The sequence below is a fragment of the Tursiops truncatus genome, chromosome 15 (genome assembly GCF_011762595.2).
Source record: "Tursiops truncatus isolate mTurTru1 chromosome 15, mTurTru1.mat.Y, whole genome shotgun sequence".
NCBI classification, from domain to species: Eukaryota; Metazoa; Chordata; class Mammalia; order Artiodactyla; family Delphinidae; genus Tursiops; species Tursiops truncatus.
The window spans coordinates 65,809,126-65,832,687 of NC_047048.1; the positions used below are offsets into that span (position 1 = coordinate 65,809,126).

At 49.6% G+C, this 23,562-nt stretch overlaps 1 protein-coding gene across 1 annotated transcript; it reads left to right on the top strand.

Moving 5' to 3' along the window:
* Window positions 1-1,104: 1,104 nt before the first annotated feature.
* Window positions 1,105-23,359, top strand: FAM83D (family with sequence similarity 83 member D). The gene is made up of 4 exons (XM_004312684.4): window positions 1,105-1,610; window positions 14,988-15,155; window positions 19,022-19,146; window positions 21,975-23,359. The coding sequence occupies exons 1-4, from the start codon at window positions 1,134-1,136 to the stop codon at window positions 22,885-22,887; spliced, it is 1,683 nt and encodes a 560-aa protein (XP_004312732.3). The 5' UTR covers window positions 1,105-1,133; the 3' UTR covers window positions 22,888-23,359.
* The last annotated feature ends 203 nt before the right edge of the window (window positions 23,360-23,562 follow it).

A 23,562-nucleotide genomic window follows, 5' to 3' on the forward strand; every position in this document is an offset into this window, starting at 1 on the left:
AGGCAACCTTAAGGGCCCACTTGAGACCATGAATTTCAGGCACAGCTGGTGGGCATGACTGTGTCTTTCTTTTCCCCTGCACTGTATGGCGGCCTGGGTGCAGGAGGAAAGTAGGTGGAGAGTGGGGTTTAACCAGGTTTGGGGTTTTGCCAGGCAAAAAACAAGGAGGTGAGGGACTTCCCTGGCAGTCCTGTGGTTAAGACTTGGCCTTCCAATGCAGGGGGTGCGGGTTTCATCCCTGGTCAGGGAGCTAAGATCCCACATGCCTGGCGGCCAAAAAGCCAAAACATAAAACAGAAGCAATATTGTAACAAATTCAGTAAAGACTTTAAAAATAATCCACATCAAAAAAATAAATCTTAAAAACGAAAGAAAATGATCAGGTGAGAGAAGAGAAAGCTACCTGAAGGTGTAATCAAAGGAGTGGCTATTATGACGGACCGGTATTTTTGAACGAATGAATGAATGATTTCAATACTGGGGAGTGGCTGGCCTCACCCAAGCTCTGAGAGACCCGGAGAAGCACGGTCAGTGGGTCAGTGTGCCCCAGCAGGTCCCAGCCTCTCCTCCCAGTTCACATTTCTGACCTCCCTGGGCCTTGTAGGGCCGCGCTGTGGGGCGGCCGGCAGGGGGAGCGCGAGGATGGCTGTGGTCGGGCTCTCCGGCTTCAGTTCGGGCTCCCAGCCTGCCCCACCGCCCCGGGTACCACGGCCACTCAGGCCTGACATCTGCTCTCTAGTTGATCTTGATGAACTCGGCTCCCCGCAGGACCATAGCAGGAACGCTACCTCGGAACAGGAACGTAGTCGCCAAGACTAAATTCCGCTGAGGAACCACGGAGCAAGAACGTGGTCTCAGCCGCAGTCCCGGACCTCTACGGAGGCGCTGGGTGGGGCAGGGCTGCGGGGCGGGGCGGGGCCGGGCCGCGCCGCGGGGCAGCCAATAGCACTTCAGGGGGCGGAGTCGTAGAGGCGTGCACTGCTTCCGGACTCTGCCGTCACAACAAGGCAGCCAATGGAAGAGCCAGGGAGGGGCGGCGCGGCCAATGGCGCGGGCCGGTTAGATTCAAAGGTGCCTATAAAGTGTCCTGCGCTCCCGTGGTGGTCCGAGCTGTCTTGTGTCAGAGCGTCGCCATGGCTCTGCGGTCCGATGGCCTGGACGAACTGCCCGCAGCCTGCCTGTCGCCGTGCGGGCCGCCCAACCCGGCCGAGCTGTACAGCGAGGAGCGGCGCTTGGCGCTCGAGGAGCTGGTGGCGGGCGGCCCCGACGCTTTCGCGGCCTTCCTGCGACGCGAGCGCCTCGGCCGCTTCCTAAACCCCGACGAGGTGCGCGCCATCCTAGGCGCGGCCGAGCGGCCCGGCGAGGAGGGCGCGGCAGCGGGGGCCGAGGATTCCTTCGGCTCGTCGCACGACTGCTCCTCCGGCACCTACTTCCCCGAGCAGTCGGACCTGGAGCCGCCGCTGCTGGAGCTCGGCTGGCCCTCCTTCTATAAGGGCGCCTACCGCGGGGCCACGCGCGTCGAGGCGCACTTCCAGCCCCGCGGCACGGGCGCCCGCGGCCCCTATGGCTGCAAGGACGCGCTGCGCCAGCAGCTCCGCTCGGCGCGAGAGGTGAGCGTCGCGGCCCGGCTCCTCGGGTCACCTCGGTCCCCGGTCCGACGGGACACTCCCTTCAAAAACGGGAAACTGAGGTCTGCTAGGAGCGCGAGCCGGGTGGTCCCGGGGTCCCGACTCGCCCCACTCTGCGTGTATCCCCTCGGATCCCCGATCTCCTCCCTGGCCGCTCTTCGTGGCAGGGGAGAGTGGGAGGAGTCTCGGTCCCCAAGACGGCGGATTGTGCCCAAGTTCCAACTCCTAACATTCACATTCCCTGGGAGGGTGATCAGAAGTCCTGCTAGTTACAGCTTTCAGTTAAAACCAGTTGTCAGACTGTCTGTCAGCCAACTCTAGATCCCGCTTTCAGGAGCTTCTTAGGAGATGCAATACCCAAGAAGCGCATAACCTAGGGGAAAATTCCTGAAAGTTGTCCCCAGAGACAACTGCAGGGCATTAGGAATCTATCATTGCTAGTCACCTGCACGTGTCTTTTGTTGTAGAAAGCAGATACATACCAGAGTGGCAAAGTGAGCCCCGACCCTTTTTCCTCCTGCAGGCCTGGAGGGGAAGTTGCTCCTTCAGTGAATGGGTGGGGAAGGGAGTTTGCGTTTCCATAAGCTGGAAAAAAAAATGCAGATACCCCTGCATTAAGTCATCTCTCTCTTCACAGTGGGTTTTGGTGCTGTTGTCTGACTCTTAGTGTGACAAGGTATTGGGGTGCAGTGGGAGGTTTTGTCTCTCTGCCAGCCAGGATGAGACTGCAGCAGGGTGCTGGGTACTAGGGATCTGGGAGGAAGAATGCAGCCCAAAAGGTGGGAGGGGTGGGTAGGGTGTGGCAGCAGACTCGTTCCTCCAGAGCCATGATCAAATGCCACCTCGCTTGCTGACTGGCAGTGCCCAGCTTCCTGGCTGTCTGCCTGTGCCAGAGACATGGCAGGTAAAGCCCCAGGCCACGGTAAGACTTGGTAGGGCTCGTACCTGTGTGTCTGACTGTGGTTATGATATCTGTGCATCAAGGCAATTGAAGTAACCAAGAAGGGACAAGCCCTGACTTACCAGTGTCCCTGCGCTGGGTGCTCTTTGCCTGATGGTGGGGTTGCAGTGCGTAGGGGGTACGGTAGGCTAGTGCCTTGCCTTTGTGGAGGTAGGTGTGGGCTCCAGCTAGGCTATTATCAGTCCTGCAGCGCTTTGGGTGTGCTGAGGGTCCTTTTGATGCAACAGACACTATGGGTTCAGCGGGAGGATTGAAAAGATGGAAAAAGACACCATTTTAGGATAGGTGTGCCTTCCCAACGATCACGTCTAGGGGGAGAACTTGGGCACTTGGAACTTCAGAAAAGTAATGAACGGGTCTCCATGAAAGAGAGCGGAATTGCCCTATCCTCTTGCTTACATCCGATTTTTAGTGGTAGTGGAGGGGCACTGGAGCTAAGACCAGAGGGAAGACTGTCCATCAACTCATGCTGGTCTTAGAAGGGGCTCAAGGCTGATGCTCAGACACCTTTGTCTTGTAGGCATTCTGTAATGCATTCCTGGGTAGAACCTCTTGCCGTGCTCTGTGCCCTAGTCCAGCTACACACTTATATGTTCAAGATTCTGTATTTGGAACCTGGGCAGTTTTAACTGAGAAAGGTGGTACGTTACCTTTAAATCTGATGAGTATTTTCAGTGTCTCTGCCATATGCCAGATTGCTTGCTTATTCAGAGCCTACTGTGTATTGGACACTGTGCCCCAGGGGCTGGGGCCACAGGTGAAGGACATGATCCTTGCTTGCACTTGAGAGTTGACGGTCTGCTGGCGGGAAGCAGTGAGGAAGTTGCTGCAGGCTGAAGAAAGCTTTAGGAGTGATGGTGACCTTGGAGCTGGGTCCAAGAGGATGGGTGGGGCTTGCCAGACCAGAAGATAGGGACCAGCCCAGAAGTGTGAAAACACCTGGCATTTGGGGAGGCAGCCAAGTTCCTCACAGCTGGAGCAGAGAGTATGTGGGAGTTAATGGTAGGAGAGGAGGCTGAAGGGAAAGACTGACGCCAGACTGTCGAGGGCTTCGCACGCTACTGGAAGGAGCAGTGGGGAGCCATCGCAGGTTTAAAGGGAGGAGAGGAGCTGATCAGATTGGGGTTCCTGAGCAGTAAATGCTGGCGAGAGCAGGAAGGGGGATGGGTTAGAGAGGGGCGAGACTGGAGTAGAGGTGGTAGTACGGAGGGGCTTAGGGATCTACACGTGAGAAGGGGGTCGAAGGGGGTCTGTGCTGAGGCAGTGCTGGGGCTCGGGCAGGGGAAGAATTTTAGGTAGAATTGACAGGACTTGGTCATTCGATGGACCGGAAGGGTAGTGAGGGAGAGGGCAGGAACGTAGGCAAGGCCAAGGAGAAGGTATAGGAAGAATTGAGGTTTTTTAGCTTGGGTGAGTGGTGATGCCACGAAATTAGAATACAGGAGAAGAATGAGGCTGAGGGTAGGGATGGGGAGGTGAGTGGGATTTGAGACACGCTAAACTTGAGGTCTCAGACACCATCTCTTTTATGTAAAAAAAAAAAAACCCCAAACCCCAAAACATACTAATGCTTTCTCTGCCAGGCACTGTTCCAAGTAACCCTAAGGTAGGTGCGATTATTAGCTCCATTTTGTGGCTGATGAAATTGAGGCATAGAGAAGTTAAGTTGCCCCGAGGTCACACAGCCAGGGAATGACAGAGCCAGGACTCAAACCGAGGCACAGCGTCTCTTAACCGCTATCAGCCACCACGCTCTGCCTTGTGCCCTGTGGAGGTAAGGAGGCGTCGCTGTCCCCAGGTGGACAGAAATCTGTGGAGGAGACAGGTGTTAGAGAGCTAACCTGGTGGCTGGTCCAGTGCAGCTGCTCCAGGTAGAGGTGTGGGATGTGTACACAGGAGCGGCTGTGTCACTCCGAATACATCCTTTGAAGTCCAGTGCCTGTGACGGCGAGGACTGTGGAGATGTAGGTCTCAGGCTGTTTCCAGATGAGATGAGAAGCCGTTCTGTGTCTGTGTTCAGATGGCGAAAGCGCTTGACGGTGTGATTGAGCACTTTTAAAGGGTCAGTTTCTGTGCTAAGCCCTTTACCTGCACTCTCTCAGTTAACCCTCCCCAACCTAAGAGGAGGCCACAATTAAGAAGAGACCAGGCACAGAGACGATAAGTAGCTTCCGCAAGATACAGTTAGTGTGGGACAGAGCTGGGCATGAGCCCGTCTGCCTGGCCCCTGAGCCCGGGCTCTCGACCACTCACCACTCCACAGGGCCCCCTGCCATGAGGGAGGGTCGGTGCTTTGGTAGTTTTCAATAAGCTGGGTTTTTTTTAAGGGTTTCTTAAGATTTGAACTTTTAATTTCCATGTTGCATATTAAAGAAAAAGGAAAATGACGATGACAGGACTAGATCTCCCCTTGGCAGGAAGGAGACTGGGGTGGTCAGGGTACAGGCACAAGAAGCCAGGCTCACTTGGTAAATGGTGGTGTCTGATCCTGGCTCTGCGGCCTCAACGGATGGTTCTGGGATGGGTCCTCATCCAGGACTCATGTTGCTTTTGAGCCGTTTAGGCTTGTAGGGCCTCTGGCACCGAATAGTGCTCAGTAGGTACAGCGGAGACCTCTCACGTGCACCTTTGATCATTCAGCAAGTGAGTTTGCCTGCCTATCTGCTCAGCAAGGACTTGTCCCAGGGTAGGTGGGACCAGGGCTGTGAACCTGCCAGTTCTGCCGTGGGCTCAGTTTCTGCGCACCTTTCAAAGCGTGGGTCTGCTGTGTTGAGTGAGGTACAGCACCTAGAAACACACGATTTATGTACAGCGTGGCTTCTGAATACAAGCTGACTCGGTGTCAGTTGAGCTTCACCAAAGCCGGAGGAAGTACTGTTTTGGACTTTTTTTCCCCCCCTTTGGACTTCTTGAGAGCTGAGATGTCTGCTCTTAGGAGAATTTTGAACTACACAGGATTTCCCCCTTACACACATACTCTAGAATCTATCCCTGTACTACTGTATTTGTTGATGAGTCATTAATTTCTTTGTCTCTGTTGCCATGTGAATCAGCGTTGGGCTGGACTCTGGCCCCCACAGATCGGCTGGGAGTGGAGACCTTGCCTGGAAGTGCTGTGTGCCCTCACTTGGTGATGTGCTGTTGCCGAGGCTCTTGGGATATTCCTAGCGTCTGGATGGGAGCTCACAGACAAAGCTCACCCTGCTAGGAGGTCCTGCACTCTCCAGAGCCATCGCTCTTACCAGCCGCCCATTCCCTATGAGCTTTTGTTCCAAAGGGGCACTTTTGCTATGACCTCACACTTGGGCATCCTTTTGATAACCTGAGCATTTGTAAAAAGCTGTCGTTGTGTTGACAAAGAGTCCTGCCTCCTAGGAGGAGTAACAGCTGAGGAATCTGTTGGAGACCCCTGGTGTGCGCGTGGATGTATCCAAATTAAGGCCCTCCTGGCCTTGCACAGTCCTCCTCTGAGTTGCAATTGAACCTGTGCAGTGTGAGCAGTTCCTGTTCGGAACCCAGGGCAGGCTTTCTCAACCTCATCACTATTGACGTTTCGGACGGGATAACGCTCTTTGTTCTGAGGGGTTGTCCTGTGCATTGTAGGATGCTGAGTAGTATCCCTGGCCTCCACCCAGTGGATGCCAGAAGCACTGGCCCCCGCCAAAAAATGGTCATCACGTTCAAAAATGTCTCCCCTGGGGAGGGGGTCAGGGGAAGAAGGAGTTACTGCTTTAGTGGTTAGAGTTTCAGTTGGGGGTGATAAAAAAGTTTTGGAAACAGATAGTGGTGAGGGCTGACGGCATTGCAAATGTAATTAAGGCCACTGAATTGTATGCTTAGGAATTGTTAAGATGGAAATATTATATATGTTATATATTTTACAATTTTAAAAAGTGTCCCCAGACATTGCCAAATGTCCTCTGAGGGGCAAAATTGCCCTTGGTTGAGAACCACTGTCCTAGGAAATCTCACCGATGCGTGAGATGCTGCCCACTAGACTAAGTGTGGCTACTTTTTGTCCCTTCCTTTTGGTTCTGTGTGTCAGGTTAAGGATTTTGGAGTCTTTCGCCATTTCATTTCTTTCTTCTTTTTAATTGTGGTAAAATATATGTAACAAAATTTAGCACTTTTTTAAAGTGTACAGATCAGTGGATTAAGGACATTCACCATCACCACATGCAACCATCACCACCATCCAGGTCCAGAACTTGTTCATCTTCCCAAGAGGAGCCTCTGTTCCCACTGAACAATAACTCCCCATTCCCTCCTCCTCTCAGCCCCCAGCAACCACTATTCTGTTTTCTGTCTACCATTTCATTTCTTTATTCTTTTCACCTGGCATCCATTGGGCAGTAGAGAAGCTGCAGAATTATTCTCTGGTTCCTTTATGGTTAAAGGATAAGTTCTCTCATGAAGAAAAGTAGTAGGCCTACTGGCTTTTTTAAAGTCCGGATGCAAATGATAGAACCTCTGGAGGGGAATCTGGCAATATTCAGCAAAATTTCAGTTGTATTTACCCATTGACCTAGCAGTTCCATGTCTGTGTATCTGTCCCAAAGATACACTGGTGAAAAATATGAACAGGCCTATGCAGTTGGCTATTTGTTGCAGCACTGATTATAACAGCAAAAGGCTGGAAGGGCTCAAACATCCATCAGTGGCAGATTGGTGAGTAAACGGATCCTTCTGCACAGTGCAGCGCCTAGCAGCTCTGAAAAGGGATGAGCGCTAGCTCTGTTTCCTACGATTAAGTGGCTAGAACCGCAGTGACCAATGCGGCAGCCGTTGGCCACCTGTGGCTATTTAAATTTATGTGACTTAAAAGGAAATACAGGGCTTCCCTGGTGGCGCAGTGGTTGAGAGTCCGTCTGCCGATGCACGGGACACGGATTCGTGCCCCGGTCCGGGAAGATCCCACATGCCGCGGAGCGGCTGGGCCCGTGAGCCATGGCCGCTGAGCCTGCGCGTCCAGAGCCTGTTGCTCTGCAACGGGAGAGGCCACAACAGTGAGAGGCCCGTGTACCGCAAAAAAAAAAAAAAAAAAAAAAAAGGAAATACATTAAAAAACTCAGTTCCTTTATTGCACCAGTCATATTTCAAGTATTTTAATCACTGCTTATGGCTAGTGGCGGCCATGTTGGACAGTGCAGATACAGACCCTCCACCATCTAAGAAGGTTCTGCTGGGACAGCACTGGTCTAGAACAACGCGTATCGTACGCTGCCTTGTATCTACAGGGGGGATATGAGCATATATATATACATATGTATACACACATATACCTACTCGTTTAGTAACATAAATGAGTATGTGTACACATGCATACTTTTATTTATATTTTTTAAAAAATGGGAGAAACCCCAAACTAGTTGAAGTTATTATCTTTGTGGGGAGGGCAGAAGAGAAGGGACAAGGATGGAAGCTAGGTGTCTCTGGATGTAGCTTGTTTTGTCGATTGGACTTGGGAGCCAGGCAGATGTTTTACATAATTATAAAAAAAAAATAACTCACGATGATAAAGCCCCTTCCCCCCGCAAAACGTCTCTTGATGCTTTCCCCTCCCTTTGAAAAAGCCCAGCCCGCCTGTGTACTTCATGCTGGAATAGTGCAGAGGAAATGTTGCTGTATGTGGCTGGTCCCTGCACCCCTGGGGCCATTGAAAAATTGGTTTACCCACCCCTGCCTTCCCAGAGGGGCCCCAGGCCACTCTCTGCAGATAGAGGCTCCATCGGCAATTTAATCTGATACTTAAATTGCTAATTTTGTAAGAGCCCATGAAACTTAGAGAAAACAACACGCACGAATGAATTTAGGTTTTGCTGTGGAAATTGACGTTCTTTTTGTCTTTAAACCCTGAAGTTGATATCAAGATCACTATTGAAAGATTTTATTTTATTTTAATTTTTTAAATAAATTTATTTATTTATTTATATTTGGCTGCGTTGGGTCTTCGTTGCTGCACGCGGGCTCTCTCTAGTTGCGGTGAGCGGGGACTACTCTTGGCTGCAGTGCGCGGGCTTCTCATTGCGGTGGCTTCTCTTGTTGTGGAGCACGGGCTCTAGGCACCTGGGCTTCAGTAGTTGTGGCACGTGGGGTCAGTAGTTGTGGCTCGCGGGCTCTAGAGAGCAGGCTCAGTAGTTGTGGTGCACGGGCTTAGTTGCTCCGTGGCATGTGGGATCTTCCCCCGACCAGGGCTGTAACCTGTGTCCCCTGCATTGGCAGGCAGATTCTTAACCACTGTGCTACCAGGGAAGCCCCATTATTTAAAGATGTTAAAAGAAATTTCCAGGAGAAAATTTCTGTTCTGTTAAAATCTGTAATACATGGGGTGAAAATATAGGTCTTTTTTTTTTTTTTTTTTGGCAAGAAGGTCTCCAGAAGAGGCAGGAGCCCTGGGGACTTGAAGGAAGTCGAGTCGGGTGTCCCTCAGTCAACGTGAGGAATTCAGCAGGCAGGCTCTTGTTGACCACCAACAGGCTGACGCATCTTTGCACGTGCGTAGACCTTTGGTAGAATTCCAAGCATCTCTCACATGTGTCCTTGCTTTATGACCATGGGTGGGAAGGGAGAGAAACTGAGGTGCAGTGAGAAGGGGTGAGTGACACAGACTTCCTGCTCCAGGCAGAGGAAGAGCTGGAATGAGAACAGGAACGACCAACCCTGAGTAGCCCCTCGAGGCTGCTCAAGTGCCTGCTCAGAGCCCTGCCCCGCCCATCGAGGGTGTGTGAATCAGATGATAGAGCTCGGAGGAGCCGGGTTTGAGGATGCCGAGCTCAGGTAGAATGACTTGGCCAGGGTCGGTGGCAGAATTAGGACTAAGACTATGACAGCTGCCATATAAGGGCTTTCTGTGGTGCCAGGAACTGTCAAGTGTTCTCTCTTGACCAAACCCACTGCAAACACTACAAGGTGGGTAGCATTATTTGCATGTTGCAGAAGCCAACAGAATGGAAGTAACTTGCTAGAGGGAACACGGTGACGAGAAGTGGAGGAGCCTGCATCCACGTCCAGGTCTAGCTCTGTAGCCTGTTCATGTAGCATCTGTGCCTCCCAAGGTTTCCTGATTTAGTCAGTTCGGAGTTAGCAGAACTGCCCGCAGAAAGAAGTGCCTGCTGTCCTAGGGCATTTCAAGGTGCCTGACGTTCACTCGGCAAGTTGTTTTGTGTTCTTAGTGATCCTCCTTTGTGATGGGCTCAATCTCATATACTTCACGGAATACTCTACTGATCCTTCCAGGATTTAGTCTAAGCTTTCAATCATTTGAAGACGGAACATTAGATTTGTTTGCAATAATGTTTAATCTAACACTTTTTTTTTCTTTTTTGGCCGCACCGTGCAGCATGTGGGATCTTAGCTCCCTGACCAGGGATCGAACCTGTGCCCCCTGCATTGGAAGCACGGAGTCTTAGCCACTGGACTGCCAGGGAAGTCCCAATCTAACACTTTTTAATAGGTAGCTCTGGGGTCAGCTGGGCTGAAATTCCAGCTCCTGCGTTTGCCTGAGTGTGTCACCTTGAACAAGTCACCGAACCTCTGCACGCTTTATTTTTCTTATCAGTAAATTGGAGATAACAATTAACGGGGTTTTCAAATCTTGGGATACCTCTTTAGAGCTTCTGGCAAACAGAAAAGATTTCAGTTCTGTGTGAAAAGTAACATGCACAGGGCCTGTGCAGAATACCCCGGGGACTGCTACCTGTAACCACGTGGATCACCGGGTCCCATGGTATAAATCATCGAGGGACGGGTAGGAGTGGCTGAGGGAGGAAAGGCTTGAGGTTTTGTCACCTGCGATGATGCCATGGGACTTGATGCAGGAGTGGCTGCTGTAGATGTGGCTGGAGAAGAGCAGGAACAGCATGGGGACTGGCAGCAGACCAACCATCCAGGCTCCGACAGCTGGGTGTTTCCTCTTTAGGTGTCATGTTAGGACCAACGTGCGCTGAGTTGCAGATGGGCTTTTGACCCTGGATCGGACACTCACAAGCCACCACTTGCAGAGCTTTCCACCTCTAGGAGAGCGGGTAGGCTCTTTGTAGCATAGGCTGGGACAGGGCAATACCCACCGTGACCATGTGGGCACTTGATGAGCATGGGATGCCCGCCTGCCCATGTGTCTCTCTTTTGTCCATCCTGCGGTATGACTCAGGGAGTGGGAGTGATGACCGCTTTCAAGTCCAGGTGCTCTCCTAGGGCCCAGCAGCCTGCAGCGTGGACGCCAACACCTAGGAGATGTGGCCAGCTCTGCAAAGCAGACACTCAGCTGGCTAGCAAATGAGCCCAGGTCATTGCTCAGTTCAGAGGAGTCTGTCCCTTCACAGACTTGAGAAGCCCCAGGTCTAGTTCAGCTGCGCCGGGCTTGGTTGCATGGGGGCGGGGGTGGGGTGGGGCTGAGGGCAGAGAGTAAGGGGGAGCGGGGATGGGGTCTGGAAGGAAGGCGGGCCTTCCTGCTGACTGCTTCCACCCATAGGACTGTTCTTCCTCCAGAAGTCTTTTAAAGGTCCTGCTCTAGAAAGAGGAGGGGATGTTGGATGCAGGGGGAGTCAGAGGGAGAAGCATCTCCATCTACCCTCTAAGTACCCCGTGGGCGTTCAAACCCAACTATTTTCAGCACACAGGAAAGGTTGAAGCTTCAAAACCAAGCAATGAAACTAACAGCAAATTAGATACTGACTCACTACCTAACAAAGGGGGTTGTTTGCACAATTGTTTTGTTAAATGATAAATCAAAATTCAGTTTGGCAGGCGCCTTATGCTGTGGGCCCCGCTCCTGGGGCCCTGCTTCCAGCAACCCTCCAGCCCTCTCTAGCCCGGCCAGCTGGGCCCGCTTCCTCGGCTCTGTCCCGGTGGCACCTGGGTGCACATCCATCGGCCCCGTTGCGCTCACCTCCTGTCTCTCCTGAGGACGGGGACTGACCCCGGATTGATTTTCTCTCACTTTCTCTTATGAGCTCGACTCATTCTCACATGTGTGTATTCAGAACCCCTTTATGAAGTTTTACTGCCACCTCAAAATCAGTTTCAAAACCTCTCTCTCTCTCAAGATTGTTTCTGTTTCTGTTTGCTGTTTGTGTGGACCTGAATCAGCCTCCCTCCACCCCCATCTCTCCTCCCTCATCCCAGGGAGAACATTGCTTACCTTTCCCACGGGCCCCTTTCCCTTCTCTGTGACCCTCATGGCTTCCTGCCTGGCCCACCGTCAAAACCTCTATCACTGATTTTTATTCTTTCAGTCTTTAGTCCTCCTAAACATTTGCTGAACCTAAAAAGCTACCTAAGTGCCTGCTGTGTTTCAGGTACTTAGGTGTGTGGCCCTATGTTGCAGGAGGGGGGCCACATCTCCAACCAACACTTCCAGCATCAGCTTCTTCTGTCCTGTTGGGTTCATCACTAAACTCATCACTCATCCTATACCTCCTCCCCTCCATGGCCTGTATGATCCTGACACCTTGGTTGGCATCCAAGGCCTTCCATGCTCCTGCACACTCACCTGTCTCTCAGTCACGTCCTGTCGCTCCTTCTCATGCATACTCTGCGTTCCAGCCAGACTGGGACATACCCCATCATTTCCTACATCTTCCTCTGTCATCATGTGGCTTCCTGCCGGATGCCCTCCCCTTTGCTTCTCCCCTGTCCAAATCGTCCTGATTTGTGATTCAACTCAAAGGCCATCTCCTCCAGGAATCCTCCTTTTCTCTCCTTTGGTAAACATTTGAGGGCCTGTGTTGGGTCTACGCCTGCAAGGGAGATGCTTTACTGTCTCCCCGTCCCCCAAAGCGTTCCCCTGATTTCCTTGCCTGTTACAGTAAGTATCATTTTCCTTCTCTGCAGCCCGTGTCCTCTCTTTGTGGGTAAGTCAGGTGCATGTCGAATCCTTTATAGCCATCTTTCCACCTAGCACAGCGTTCAGCCCACAGTAGACTCTGAGGTGCTGGCTGCATTTGAACACCTAGTTCATGCCTGAGCAAAGCCCTTTCCATGCTTTGTCTCATTTAATCCTCACAACAGCCCTGTGATGTGGATGCTAGATGATATTATCCGTATCTTCCAGAGGAGGAAACTGAGACTCAGAGAGATTAAGCAACTTGCCCAGAGTCACACAGCAGTAAGCCACAGAGCTGGGAACTGTGCCCACACCTTTCTGCCTTTTAACCAGTAAGTTGTTTGGCCTGAATTAGTGGGATAGATACATCTCCAGATAGGATGTATAAAAATGCATTGGAGGACATAAACTTTTGAAGATGCCACCAATTTAGAAGGAACACTTTTTATTTTCTAAATCATTGTCTCCAGTGGGGTTTAGCTGTACCCTTTGCCAAGAATAGCTCACAGCTGGGGCTTTGGCAACATTAGAGAAAGGGAACCAGAGAGATAAATTGTCTTTCCCAGACTCCCTCACAGCAATGACTTCCTGGGAGCTCGCATTTCTGCGTCCCTTCTCCTGGTGAACAAGACTCTGAGGTGTTAGAGATGGACAGTAAAATCGTCTGTCTCTGCACTTCTTTTTTAAAAAATAAATAAATTTATTTATTTATTTTGGGGGGGCTGCTTTGGGTCTTCGTTGCTGCACGCGGGATTTCTCTAGTTGCGGCGAGCAGAGGCTACTCTTTGTTGCAGTGCGCGGGCTTCTCATTGCGGTGGCTTCTCTTGTGGAGCACGGGCTCTAGGTACGCGGACCTCAGTAGTTGTGGCATGCGGGCTCAGTAGTTGTGGAGCGCAGGCTCCATAGTTGTGGCGCACGGGCCCAGGTGCTCTGCGGCATGTGGGATCTTTCCGGACCAGGGCTCGAACCTGTGTCCCCTGCACTGGCAGGCGGATTCTTAACCACTGCGCCACCAGGGAAGCCCCTCTGCACTTCTTTGATACCCAAATACTTAAGGGATAATGACTCTCGGGTACTGGCCTGAGTCCTCTGGGCCCCCAGAGATGAATCAGTCCCATTGAGGGGCCTCTGCTCTCACAGACCTGTAAGTCAGTCACCTTAACGTTCAGGAAAGGATTTAATGTGATTGGAAGAGACTCATGTTTTTACTGATGAGGTTATGAGGAGGGTGGTACATTGCAGCTCCAGCCTGCAGAAGAGCTCCAAACCTTGGCTTCAGGGAGTGGTTTCCTAAGGTGACAGTCCTGGCTCTGACCCGATGCAGGGGCTTGTACGAGACCCGCATGTTTTGGTTCCCCCGCAGACCTGCCAGGAATTAGCTGACGGCCATGCTTTCAAACCTGCAGAGGGTGTGATTAGAGGCTTTGCTGCTGGAGCGGCCTCTCTTTAAGCAGGAAAGCCAGGAGCTGGGAGATGTTTCCCTGCGCTGAACTGTCTGGACGGCTGAAGCTCTGGACTGGTCAAGCGAATCAATGAACAGATAGCAGAGGGATCTCTTGTATGGGCACTTGATATGGCCTAGTCATTTAATGCTCACGACAAATCTATTTTGCAACGAAGGAAACAGACTTTCGAAGCAGCTGTAATCTACCCAAGGCCACGTGGCTGAGGTGGCCCTTAACTGTACTGTGTGCTGAGTGGGGACAATTGATTAGGAGGCACAAATGGAGCCGGGTCGTTGGGGAGCAGAAAGGACTGGTCCAAGCCGCAGGGCAGCATCCTTAGGACATATTTCCATGCTCTTGTTGCGGGCTTGTGCTGCGGACAGATACCAGAGAACTTCAGAGACCACCTTTTACAGAGGAGGGGCTGGTGCTCTGGAAGCCATTTGGTTAGATCCTGACAGGTGGAGGGAGCAGACGTCATGAAGAGGTGATGTGCAGCGACAGAGGCAGGAGGTGGGAGAATCTACTTGCCTGGCTCAGTCAGTTTCAAGCCATGAGTTGGTGGTGGATGAGGTGGCCCTTTCTAGATTATAATAGAAAACCATATTATGATCCAAAACCAGACAATAAAATCAGACTTGGAGACTGGTATACCCAGAAGGGGGGGCCTCAGAGAGACTCTTAAGTTTTTACATACCTGTTTTACAGACATGGGCAACAAGCCACGTGTCTAAAATGATGGTGGGTTAGCTGCAGAACCTAGATATCTTGCCGGTCTGAGCTGAGCTTGTGAGACAGGGGTTTTAGTAAAGGAAGAGAGTTGAATGGAACAAGTTCATAGGAGGTCAAAGTAGTGGATGAATCTATAGTTTTGAGAAATTTGCAGTGTGGAGGAGAGTGGCTGGGTCAAGTCCAGATTTGTAGCATACAGTGGCCTGAGTGTCTTTGGAGACAGACAAGAGTCCACGGTGAGAGGAAAACTGATACCGCAGAAGGAGAAGGAAGGGAGAGTATTGTAGGACAGGAATCCTTTCCCAGCTCTGAGACGGGGTCCAGAGTCCGGACAACGAGCTGTAAGGTGGTGTCCTTGTGGGTTGACCGCTGGCTCTTCTCTCTGCCCCACGCCCTAGGTGATTGCAGTGGTTATGGATGTTTTCACGGACATTGACATCTTCCGGGACCTGCAGGAAATCTGTCGGAAACAGGGAGTTGCTGTCTACATCCTTCTGGACCAGGCCCTGCTCTCTCAGTTTTTGGATATGTGCATGGATATGAAAGTTCATCCTGAAGAGGAAAAGGTTTGTGTTACACTCTTTCTAGTTTCACCAGTCAGCAAATAATGACTGAGCATCCGTGACCTCCCCGTTGGTGGTGGTCTCCCCGTTGTAAGGGCGGGACCTGAGGCCGTGAGAAAAGTCGTTTGCCTGAAGTCTCACAGGAAAGAAAGACAGAGTCAGGTTCAGACCTTGGCCTCTCCCTCACGTCACGATGCCTCTTAATGGGGAGCTTGTCTGTTGATGGCAAGATGCTGCCTTGGAAGCTGCTGCTTTTGACTGCAGCACTGGTAGGCTCCAATTTTAATTGTAAGGACCACCGTTTACGGAGTCCTGCTGTGTCCTTGGCACTGTCCTAGGCTCTTGACAATGTTACGCAACTTCAATCCTCACAGCAGCCCCATCAGGTGAGTGGCGTTATACCTGTGTTTCATATTGGGAAGTGGTGACACCAAGAGCCCAGTGTCTACAACTAGAAAGTAGTGGGATGGAGTTTCCCCATCTGTCGGCCTGCCTGCAGCCCCAGTGTTCTTAAATCACTGTCACATGCTGCCTCTCGTTTCTCATTATTATAAAATTAGACTTTTTATGTCCTTTGCTCTGAGCATGAAAGTAATTTGAGCTTAAGTATTTAAATGTAAGGTTATGTAACTTAGCAAGCTTGTTCTCTTTAGTAGAAAGGCAAGAAAAATAGTCATTTATTACACCATTCACTTCTTAAAAATTAAGCAACTTAAGAGCTTCAGAACTTAATTCAGCAACTTGGTTCATCACCTTAATTCATCAACTTAGTTTCTCACCTATGTGAGCACCTACTCTGAGCTACTCATTGTTCCAGGTACTGGAAACAAAGCAATGAGCAAAGTGAATGAAGAGGTTGGACTTTGGTTCTGTAGGCTACCGCGTAGGGGACATGAACTTACCGCCTTGCTATTATCAAGCAATTTGGTTTACACAATTTTGACTGTTTAACTTCTCTTGAGAGCTCTTGTTGGTTGTTCTCCCTCAAGAGGAAACAGGATTGGGTTTAATTAGGTAGCTACTAACTTGTCACTAGTGCTTCAAAGCAAATCCATGATGGAGGTAAGGCTTGGAGCTTGGAGATGGAATGAAACAGTCAGCCCTGTGACCTGACAGTCAATTTAAAAATGTGTCAGGTGGACCCAAGGGAAATGCAAGTCAGGCCTGGAAAGTGCATCGTCATCTAACTAGATGTTTAGTCCATACCTGCTCTGCCGCAGAGCCTGGTGAAGAAATTGAAGGTGTTGATGTTTAATTTCAAGGTGCTCTTGCTGTAATTGAGGCTGTGTGTGGGCAGCAGGAAGATCACAGAATAGCCCGGCCACGACTTTGATCGAGTGACTGGCTCTGATTCATCCACTCAGCAGAAATCTAGGAGTATTTGCTGACTCAGTTGCCTGCTGAGTTGGTTGCTGCCTTTGTGGGTGTCTGGATCCTCTAGGAAGGGTCAAAAGGAGATCTGTCTTTTTGGCTTCACCCATGTTCATCATGTCTTAACTTCTTCTTCGGGAAGCACCATTTGCCATGGAGGCTTCTCTCACCAGGGCCTGTGTGTGCTGGTGAACCTGCCCCTCACCAGAAGAAGTGGGGGTGACTTCTTCTGCCCTGGTGCTGCGGCTGGTCCAGAATGTTGGGTGTCCTGCCTGCAGGAGCTTGGTCACACGTTTGTGTGCCGGCACTCAAAAGTGCTTTGATTGTAAATCAACTATACTCCAATGTAAAATAAAAATTAAAAAAAAAAAAAAGTGCTTTGACCACAATCACAGAGGCCTACATAGCATTCAGGTAAGTTCCAAAGGGAAAGATGCACAAAACCACACTGAAATCTGCCCACAGTGATATTCTTTATGCTTGTTATTATATGTTGACCCTTTGAAGCTCTGCTCAGGGATCGCCCGGGAAGCCCTCCCCTGCCAGCTTCATGTGCACCTCTATGGAAGGTTCTAGGTTTTTTGTCTGTTTGTTTTAATTTTCATTTTGAAATAATTTGATTTACAAAGGAGTTAGAAAAATAATATAAGGCATCCCTGGATACTCTTTGCCCAAATTTTCTAAATGTTTACATTTTACAAACCTCAGCACAAATTTCAAAATCAGGAAATAAACTTGATATAGTACTATTATCTACTCTGTAGACATGATAAATTTCACTCATCATTCCATGAATGCTGGTTTTCTTATCCAGGATCCAATCTGGGACCATATCTTGCATTTAGTTGTCATTTCTCCTTAGCTTCCTCTCATCTGGAGCTGTTCCTCTCTTTCTTTGTCTTTTAGAGTCTTGATGCTTTTGAAGAATACTAGCCAGTTTTCTGTAGAATATGGGTTTATCTGATGTTTCCCCATGGTTAAATTCATATTACGCATTTTGGTAAGAATATTGCAGAAACAATGTTATGCTATGCCCTAATTTTTTTGTTTTGTCTTTTGTTTTTATTTTGAAGTAGCGATAGATTCACAGAAGTTGCAAAGATAGTACATAGAGGTTTCCATGTATCCTTCACCCAGTTTCCCCCAATAGTTATACCTTATGTAACTTACAGCACAATATCAGAACCTGGAAATTGACATGGGTACCATGTGTGTCTATTTCGTGCCATTTTATCACATGTATACATATGTGTACCCACCACTGCCAGCAGAATACAGAGCTATTCAATCACCACAAAGACCTCCCTCATGCTACATCTTTATAGTCACATCCACTCCCCTCCTCGTGCCCTCCCCTGCATCTTTCACCCCTGGCAACCACTAATTTGTTCCCCATCTCTGTAATTTTGTCATTTAGAGAATGTTATGTAAATGGAATTATACAGTGTGTGACCTTTTGAGGCTGGCTTTTTTTCACGCCCTTGAGATCTGTCCAAATTGTTGTGTGTATCAATAGATTGTTCCTTTTCATTGCTGAACTGTATCATATGGTATGGTTGAACCATAGTTTAACCATTCACCCGTTGAAGGACATTAGGGTAGTTTCCAGTTTTTTACTGTTATGAATAAAGTTGCTATGAATATTTGTGTACAGGTTTTTGTGTAGATGTAGGTTTTCACTTCTTTGGATGTTATGTCTTGCTATAGTGTTTAATCATTACTTTTTTAAAAAATAAATTTATTTATTTATTTTTGGCCACATTGGGTCTTTGTTGCTGCGCATGGGCTTTCTCTAGTTGCAGAAAGTGAGGGCTGCTCTTTGTGGCGGTGTGTGGGCTTCTCACCGTGGTGGCTTCTCTTGTTGCGGAGCACCAGCTCTAGGTGTGCGGGCTTCAGTAGTTGTGGCACGGGGGCTCAGTAGTTGTGGCGCACGGGCTAAGTTGCTCCACAGCATGTGGGATCTTCCCAGACCAGGGACCGAACCCGTGTACCCTGCATTGACAGGCGGATTCTTAACCACTGAGCCACCAGGGGAGTCCTGAGCTATTATTTATTAGCAATGTTATTAAACTAAAGAGAAGGAGAAACATCAGCTTAGCTTCTTTAAACCTTTGTTAAAATGTTATCTGTCACTGGCATGTTTTCTTTGATGATTTTATCCCCCCACATTTTGTTGCAAAGTCATTTCTTGGATTCTATTGTTTAGTGTCTCCAAAAAGTGAATCTTCTAGAGCATGTGTCCACATGAACCGAAGGTCTCAAAAATAAGTATGCATGCATAAAAAAGCATGCAAGAAAATGAACTAAATGCTAAGTAGCGTTACTTGAGTCCTGAGAATCATCTGGCTTGCGTGCTGTGGGTGTTGTTACCGAATGGTGACCGTGAACCACTGACCTGCTAGTAAGCTTGTCTGTTTGGAAATTGTAAACTAAGGCTTCTTTTATCATGTGCTCACTGGATCATTCATTTCTTCTTCTCCCACTTCTCCCACCAACAGCTGATGACAGTTCGGACGATTACAGGAAATATTTACTATGCAAGGTCAGGAACTAAAATTGTTGGGAAGGTTCATGAAAAGTTCACACTGATTGATGGCATTCGTGTGGCTACAGGCTCCTACAGGTGAGTTTCTGACTCGTCCATGCTTATTAATCTAAACTTTTCAGAGGAAGTGTGCTATATAAAGGTAAAAGCTGCTTTTTCCTCTCAGTGTGAGCCTTTATGGGCAAGCCTTCTGCTATGTGTGCATCTGTGTGTGTGTGAGCCTGTTAATCAAAGCCTCCTCCTCTGGAAGGTGGTCGGGCTGGGATCCCCTCCCCTGCCTCGTGGTCCACAAACCTAAAGTACAGAGGCTGAAACTTGCCTGGAGACCCGATAGTGAGGGAGTCCTAGATTCAAGGCTCAGCCAGGACTGCAGTGGATGAATTGGGGGTTAACAGAGACAGGAACAGTCTCAACTCCTGTTCCTTGGGGCCTTTGACCCCCCCACGTCCCTGCCTACTTTAAGGGAAGGGCAGTTGCAGGCATCTGCCTCAGTGCAGAGGGCACAGCTGAAGCAGCCCCCTTACTTTAATCCTTCACCTTGCTTCAAGCCTTGTGATTTGGTGCTTTAGTCTAGAAAGTACTGATCTATGCTTCTGGCTCCACCTTTGAAGTCTCACGTTGGCACGGCATCTGAGGGAAGAGAGCAGGGAAGTTGAATGGAGGGTGGAGACAAAGAGTGGTAAACACCAATCTCCAGAGGTTAAGATACACCATTTTTTTTTTTTTTTTTTTTTGCTGTATACGGGCCTCTCACTGTTGTGGCCTCTCCCGTTGCGGAGCACAGGCTCCGGAGCGCAGGCTCAGTGGCCACGGCTCACGGTCCCAGCTGCTCCGCGGCATGTGGGATCTTCCCAGACCAGGGCACGAACCCGTGTCCCCTGCATCGGCAGGCGGACTCTCAACCACTGCGCCATCAGGGAAGCCCAAGATACACCATTTTTACTTAGGTCTCTCTGATGGTGGTGTGTTCTGCCACCTCTGTGTTAGACTCTGATGTTATACGTGAAGTGTGTCTCTACAGTTTAAAAAAGAAAAACGGGGACTTCCCTGGCGGTCCAGTGGTTAAGACTCCGCAGTTCCCCTGCAGGGATCATGGGTTTGATCCCTGGTTGGGGAGCTAAGATCCTGCATGCTGCACAGCCCCCCCCCGCCCCCCCAAAAAAGAGGGATAGAAAAACGTGTTTTTTTTTTTTTTTTTTGCGGTACGCGGGGCTCTCACTGTTGTGGCCTCTCCAGTTGCGGAGCACAGGCTCTGAACGCGCATGCTCAGCGGCCATGGCTCACGGGCCCAGCCGCTCCGCGGCATGTGGGATCTTCCCGGACCGGGGCACGAACCTGCGTCCCCTGCATCGGCAGGCGGACTCCCAACCACTGCGCCACCAGGGAAGCCCCAGAAAAACGTATTTGTGAAGAAGCACGCATCCCTGAGTGATAACTATGTGTCAGCCCTGGGTAAAGGTGGGTGTGCAAAGGCTTGTGCAAGATGAGGCCAGCAGATCAAGGAACTCTTGGTGTCTTTCTTTTCAAACAGTACTGTCATTGCTTGGAACAAAACTTGAACTCTTCTTGGAGACTTTCTTTCATAAGATGTTTGGAAATAACAGGAGGAAACTAGATTTTCACCCGAAGTAGGATTTATCTGTATTACCCAAACTTAGCTCCAAATGGTTTTTTGGCTGTTCTAAAAAAATATAAAATATAAAAATTACCCCCTACAAATGAAATATGCTACTATTGAGGACGAGGATGGCTTCTGTTTGTTGAGGACGTTGTAAAATCCTGGTGTTAGGTGTCCTGTTTACATGATTTCACTGAGGGTTTCTTTCTTCTCAGGCTCTGAAGGCAGCTCTCAAGGTGAATTTGCATTAGCCTAGGTTCTTGGTTGCAAGAGACAGAGTTGCTACTATGTTTTATGATTTCTTATGTAAAACACCCTACTCCTGATACGAATTTCTGTATCAGTGCGGTGACTTCAAGTGCAGAAAGCTAACTCAAACTACTGTGTGCAAAATGGAATTTACTGGCTCACATAACTTGAAAGTGTAGAAAGGGACCCTTTGTTTTCAGCTCACCTTGACGTAGGGGCCATGCATTCATCAGAACACAGTCTCCTGGTTCTGCTTTTCTCTAGTTGATCTTTATTCTCTGTCAGGCTCTCCATTTGCAGGCAAAGATCCAGGCTTCCTCACGTGGCCTTCAGTAGCCGTTTCTCAAAGAGGGAGACTTTCTTTCTCTCTGCACTGGTATCAGTCTTGCAAAATTCCCTGGCTCTCGCTAGTTCACATGCCCACCCTGCATAGGTCCCCGCATCCCAGGGGATAGGATACTCCAGCCAGCCTGGCTCACCTGCCCACCCCTGTTGTGACTGGAGAGGGTGCATACATGAAGCTGTCTGTGCTGGGAGGGGGCAGGGTTCTGTTACCATGGGAAGGAGGAGGTACGCTGGACAGGCAGGGGCGCACGGCCACTTGTCAGCTCTAAACGTGCACTGAGCAACAGTGTCATCGTTAGAATGACAGTCCTGTCTCCCTTTGTGAAAAGGGCAGCATGGAGGAGGGACCGGGGCCCAGTCTAGGCTCTGCCACTAGCTTCCCCCTGTGTCGTCGCTAGGCACCTTCCTCGCTTCTCATGGTGAGGGCGCTGGCCTAAGTGCTTTAGGAGCCCTTTCTAGTTTTTAGCAACTCTGAGGCCGAGGAGTGTAAATTTTGGCCGTTTTACTCTTGTGTTAACGCATTCCTAGGTTATGTACTGTGTTAAGGCAACTTGCATTCACACTACATGGTAGGTGTGCTGTCACCAGAGTTGTGACTTATGTCTCAGGATATCTGGGCTTTATATTCAGGTTGACAGTAAGTAAATGAGGATCGCTCATCCTTACCAGCTTCTGTCTGTTTTTAATCCTCAAGTTTTACATGGACGGATGGCAAATTAAACAGCAGCAACCTGGTCATCCTGTCCGGCCAGGTGGTTGAACATTTTGACCTGGAGTTCCGGATACTGTACGCACAGTCAAAGCCCATCAGCCCCAAACGCCTGTCCAGCTTCCGGATCAGCGGTAGGTTTGACCATCTCATCAACCAGAAACCACTGTGCAAGGAGCTCACGCTGGGCAACCTGCTGCGGCTACGGCTGGCCAGGCTCTCGAGCAGCCCCAGGAAGGCCGAGCCGGGCTGTGAGGAGGGCCAGGCAGAGGCCGGGCGCGAGGACTCTGAGGCCTCCACCATCAGTGAGGAGGGCTGCTTCAGCAGCCGCAGAGACAGGCTGGAGGGCGGGAGGGCGACCGATGCCACCACTCAGACGGAGCCAGGAGAGGAGACGCCCGCCTTGAGCATGAGTGATGTGGGGACACAAGCCAGCATGGCCACGGCGTGCACTGGCACCCAGACTGACATGGACGAGAATGTCCTCTCCTTTCTGGGAACCCAGGCTAAAGAGGGGTCAGCAGTATCAAAGACGTCTGTGTCGCGATCCTCCAGTTTGAGGTCTTCCGCCTCTCTGTCCTCCCAAGGCTCTGTGGCCAGCTCCATCGGCTCCCAGACTTCCCTCAGAGCCAATGACGTCGTCACAGCTGGACACCCCAAGTACTGGAGCACCCCCCACTTGGATCTGTGCTCTAGGGACTCATTGAGAAAGTTGAATAAAGAGCGGCAGATTCACTTTGCTGGAATCAGGTCCCGGCTCAACCACGCGCTGGCCATGCTTTCAAGGAGAACGTTCCTTACTGAAAACTACCTCAGCTTTAATTCTGGAAGTTTTCCCAGGTCATCAGCTAATTTGCTGGCTGTTAGAGAAATCACGCTTTATCCTTCCTCTCAGTGACCGCTCCACATGTTCAGGGCGCCTGGCTTCACCCGGGCTTGCAGTAGACATCATCGGAGCATCCCACTTTATAGAATGTCTCCTGTCCTAACTGCCTTTCTTTCACCCTGATTTTCTTTGAATTCTGTAAACCGCATATTATTTTACATGCTTTATTTTTATTTTGTTCTTATCATGTATAAGCCAGGTCTTGGTTTTATGGTTTCAACACTATGGGTACAGTTTCTTTGCACGATTTTAATACTGATCTCTCTTCAAGAGAATGTTTCAGCGTTCTCAGGTAATTCAGATAAGGGATAAAATATGTGTTGCATTTTTCTAGGTTTGTATGCCCTATTGTTTTCGAGGTTTGGAACGCTAGTTTTCATGATCAAAATCCTGTTTAGGAAAAAACTCAAAACTCTGTTTCTTAAGTGTTTATCTCTTCTTTAGGATGTCTGTGTTCTTAGCATTAAACAGATGTTTGGTGGTTGCTCGTGTCCGTTTTTTTGTTTTTTTCTTCTCTCTGGCACTTTTCTGTTTAACTATAGGAGTGTGTTACAAGTATATGCACCTAATATCTATCTGTGCAGTTTTTATTTTTTTAAAAAGAGTCTTGAGGTGGAGGAGTAGATGATCCAAATTATAAAAGAGAAAATATCCGTTTAAAAGTTAGATGAAAAAAAAAAAGAAAAA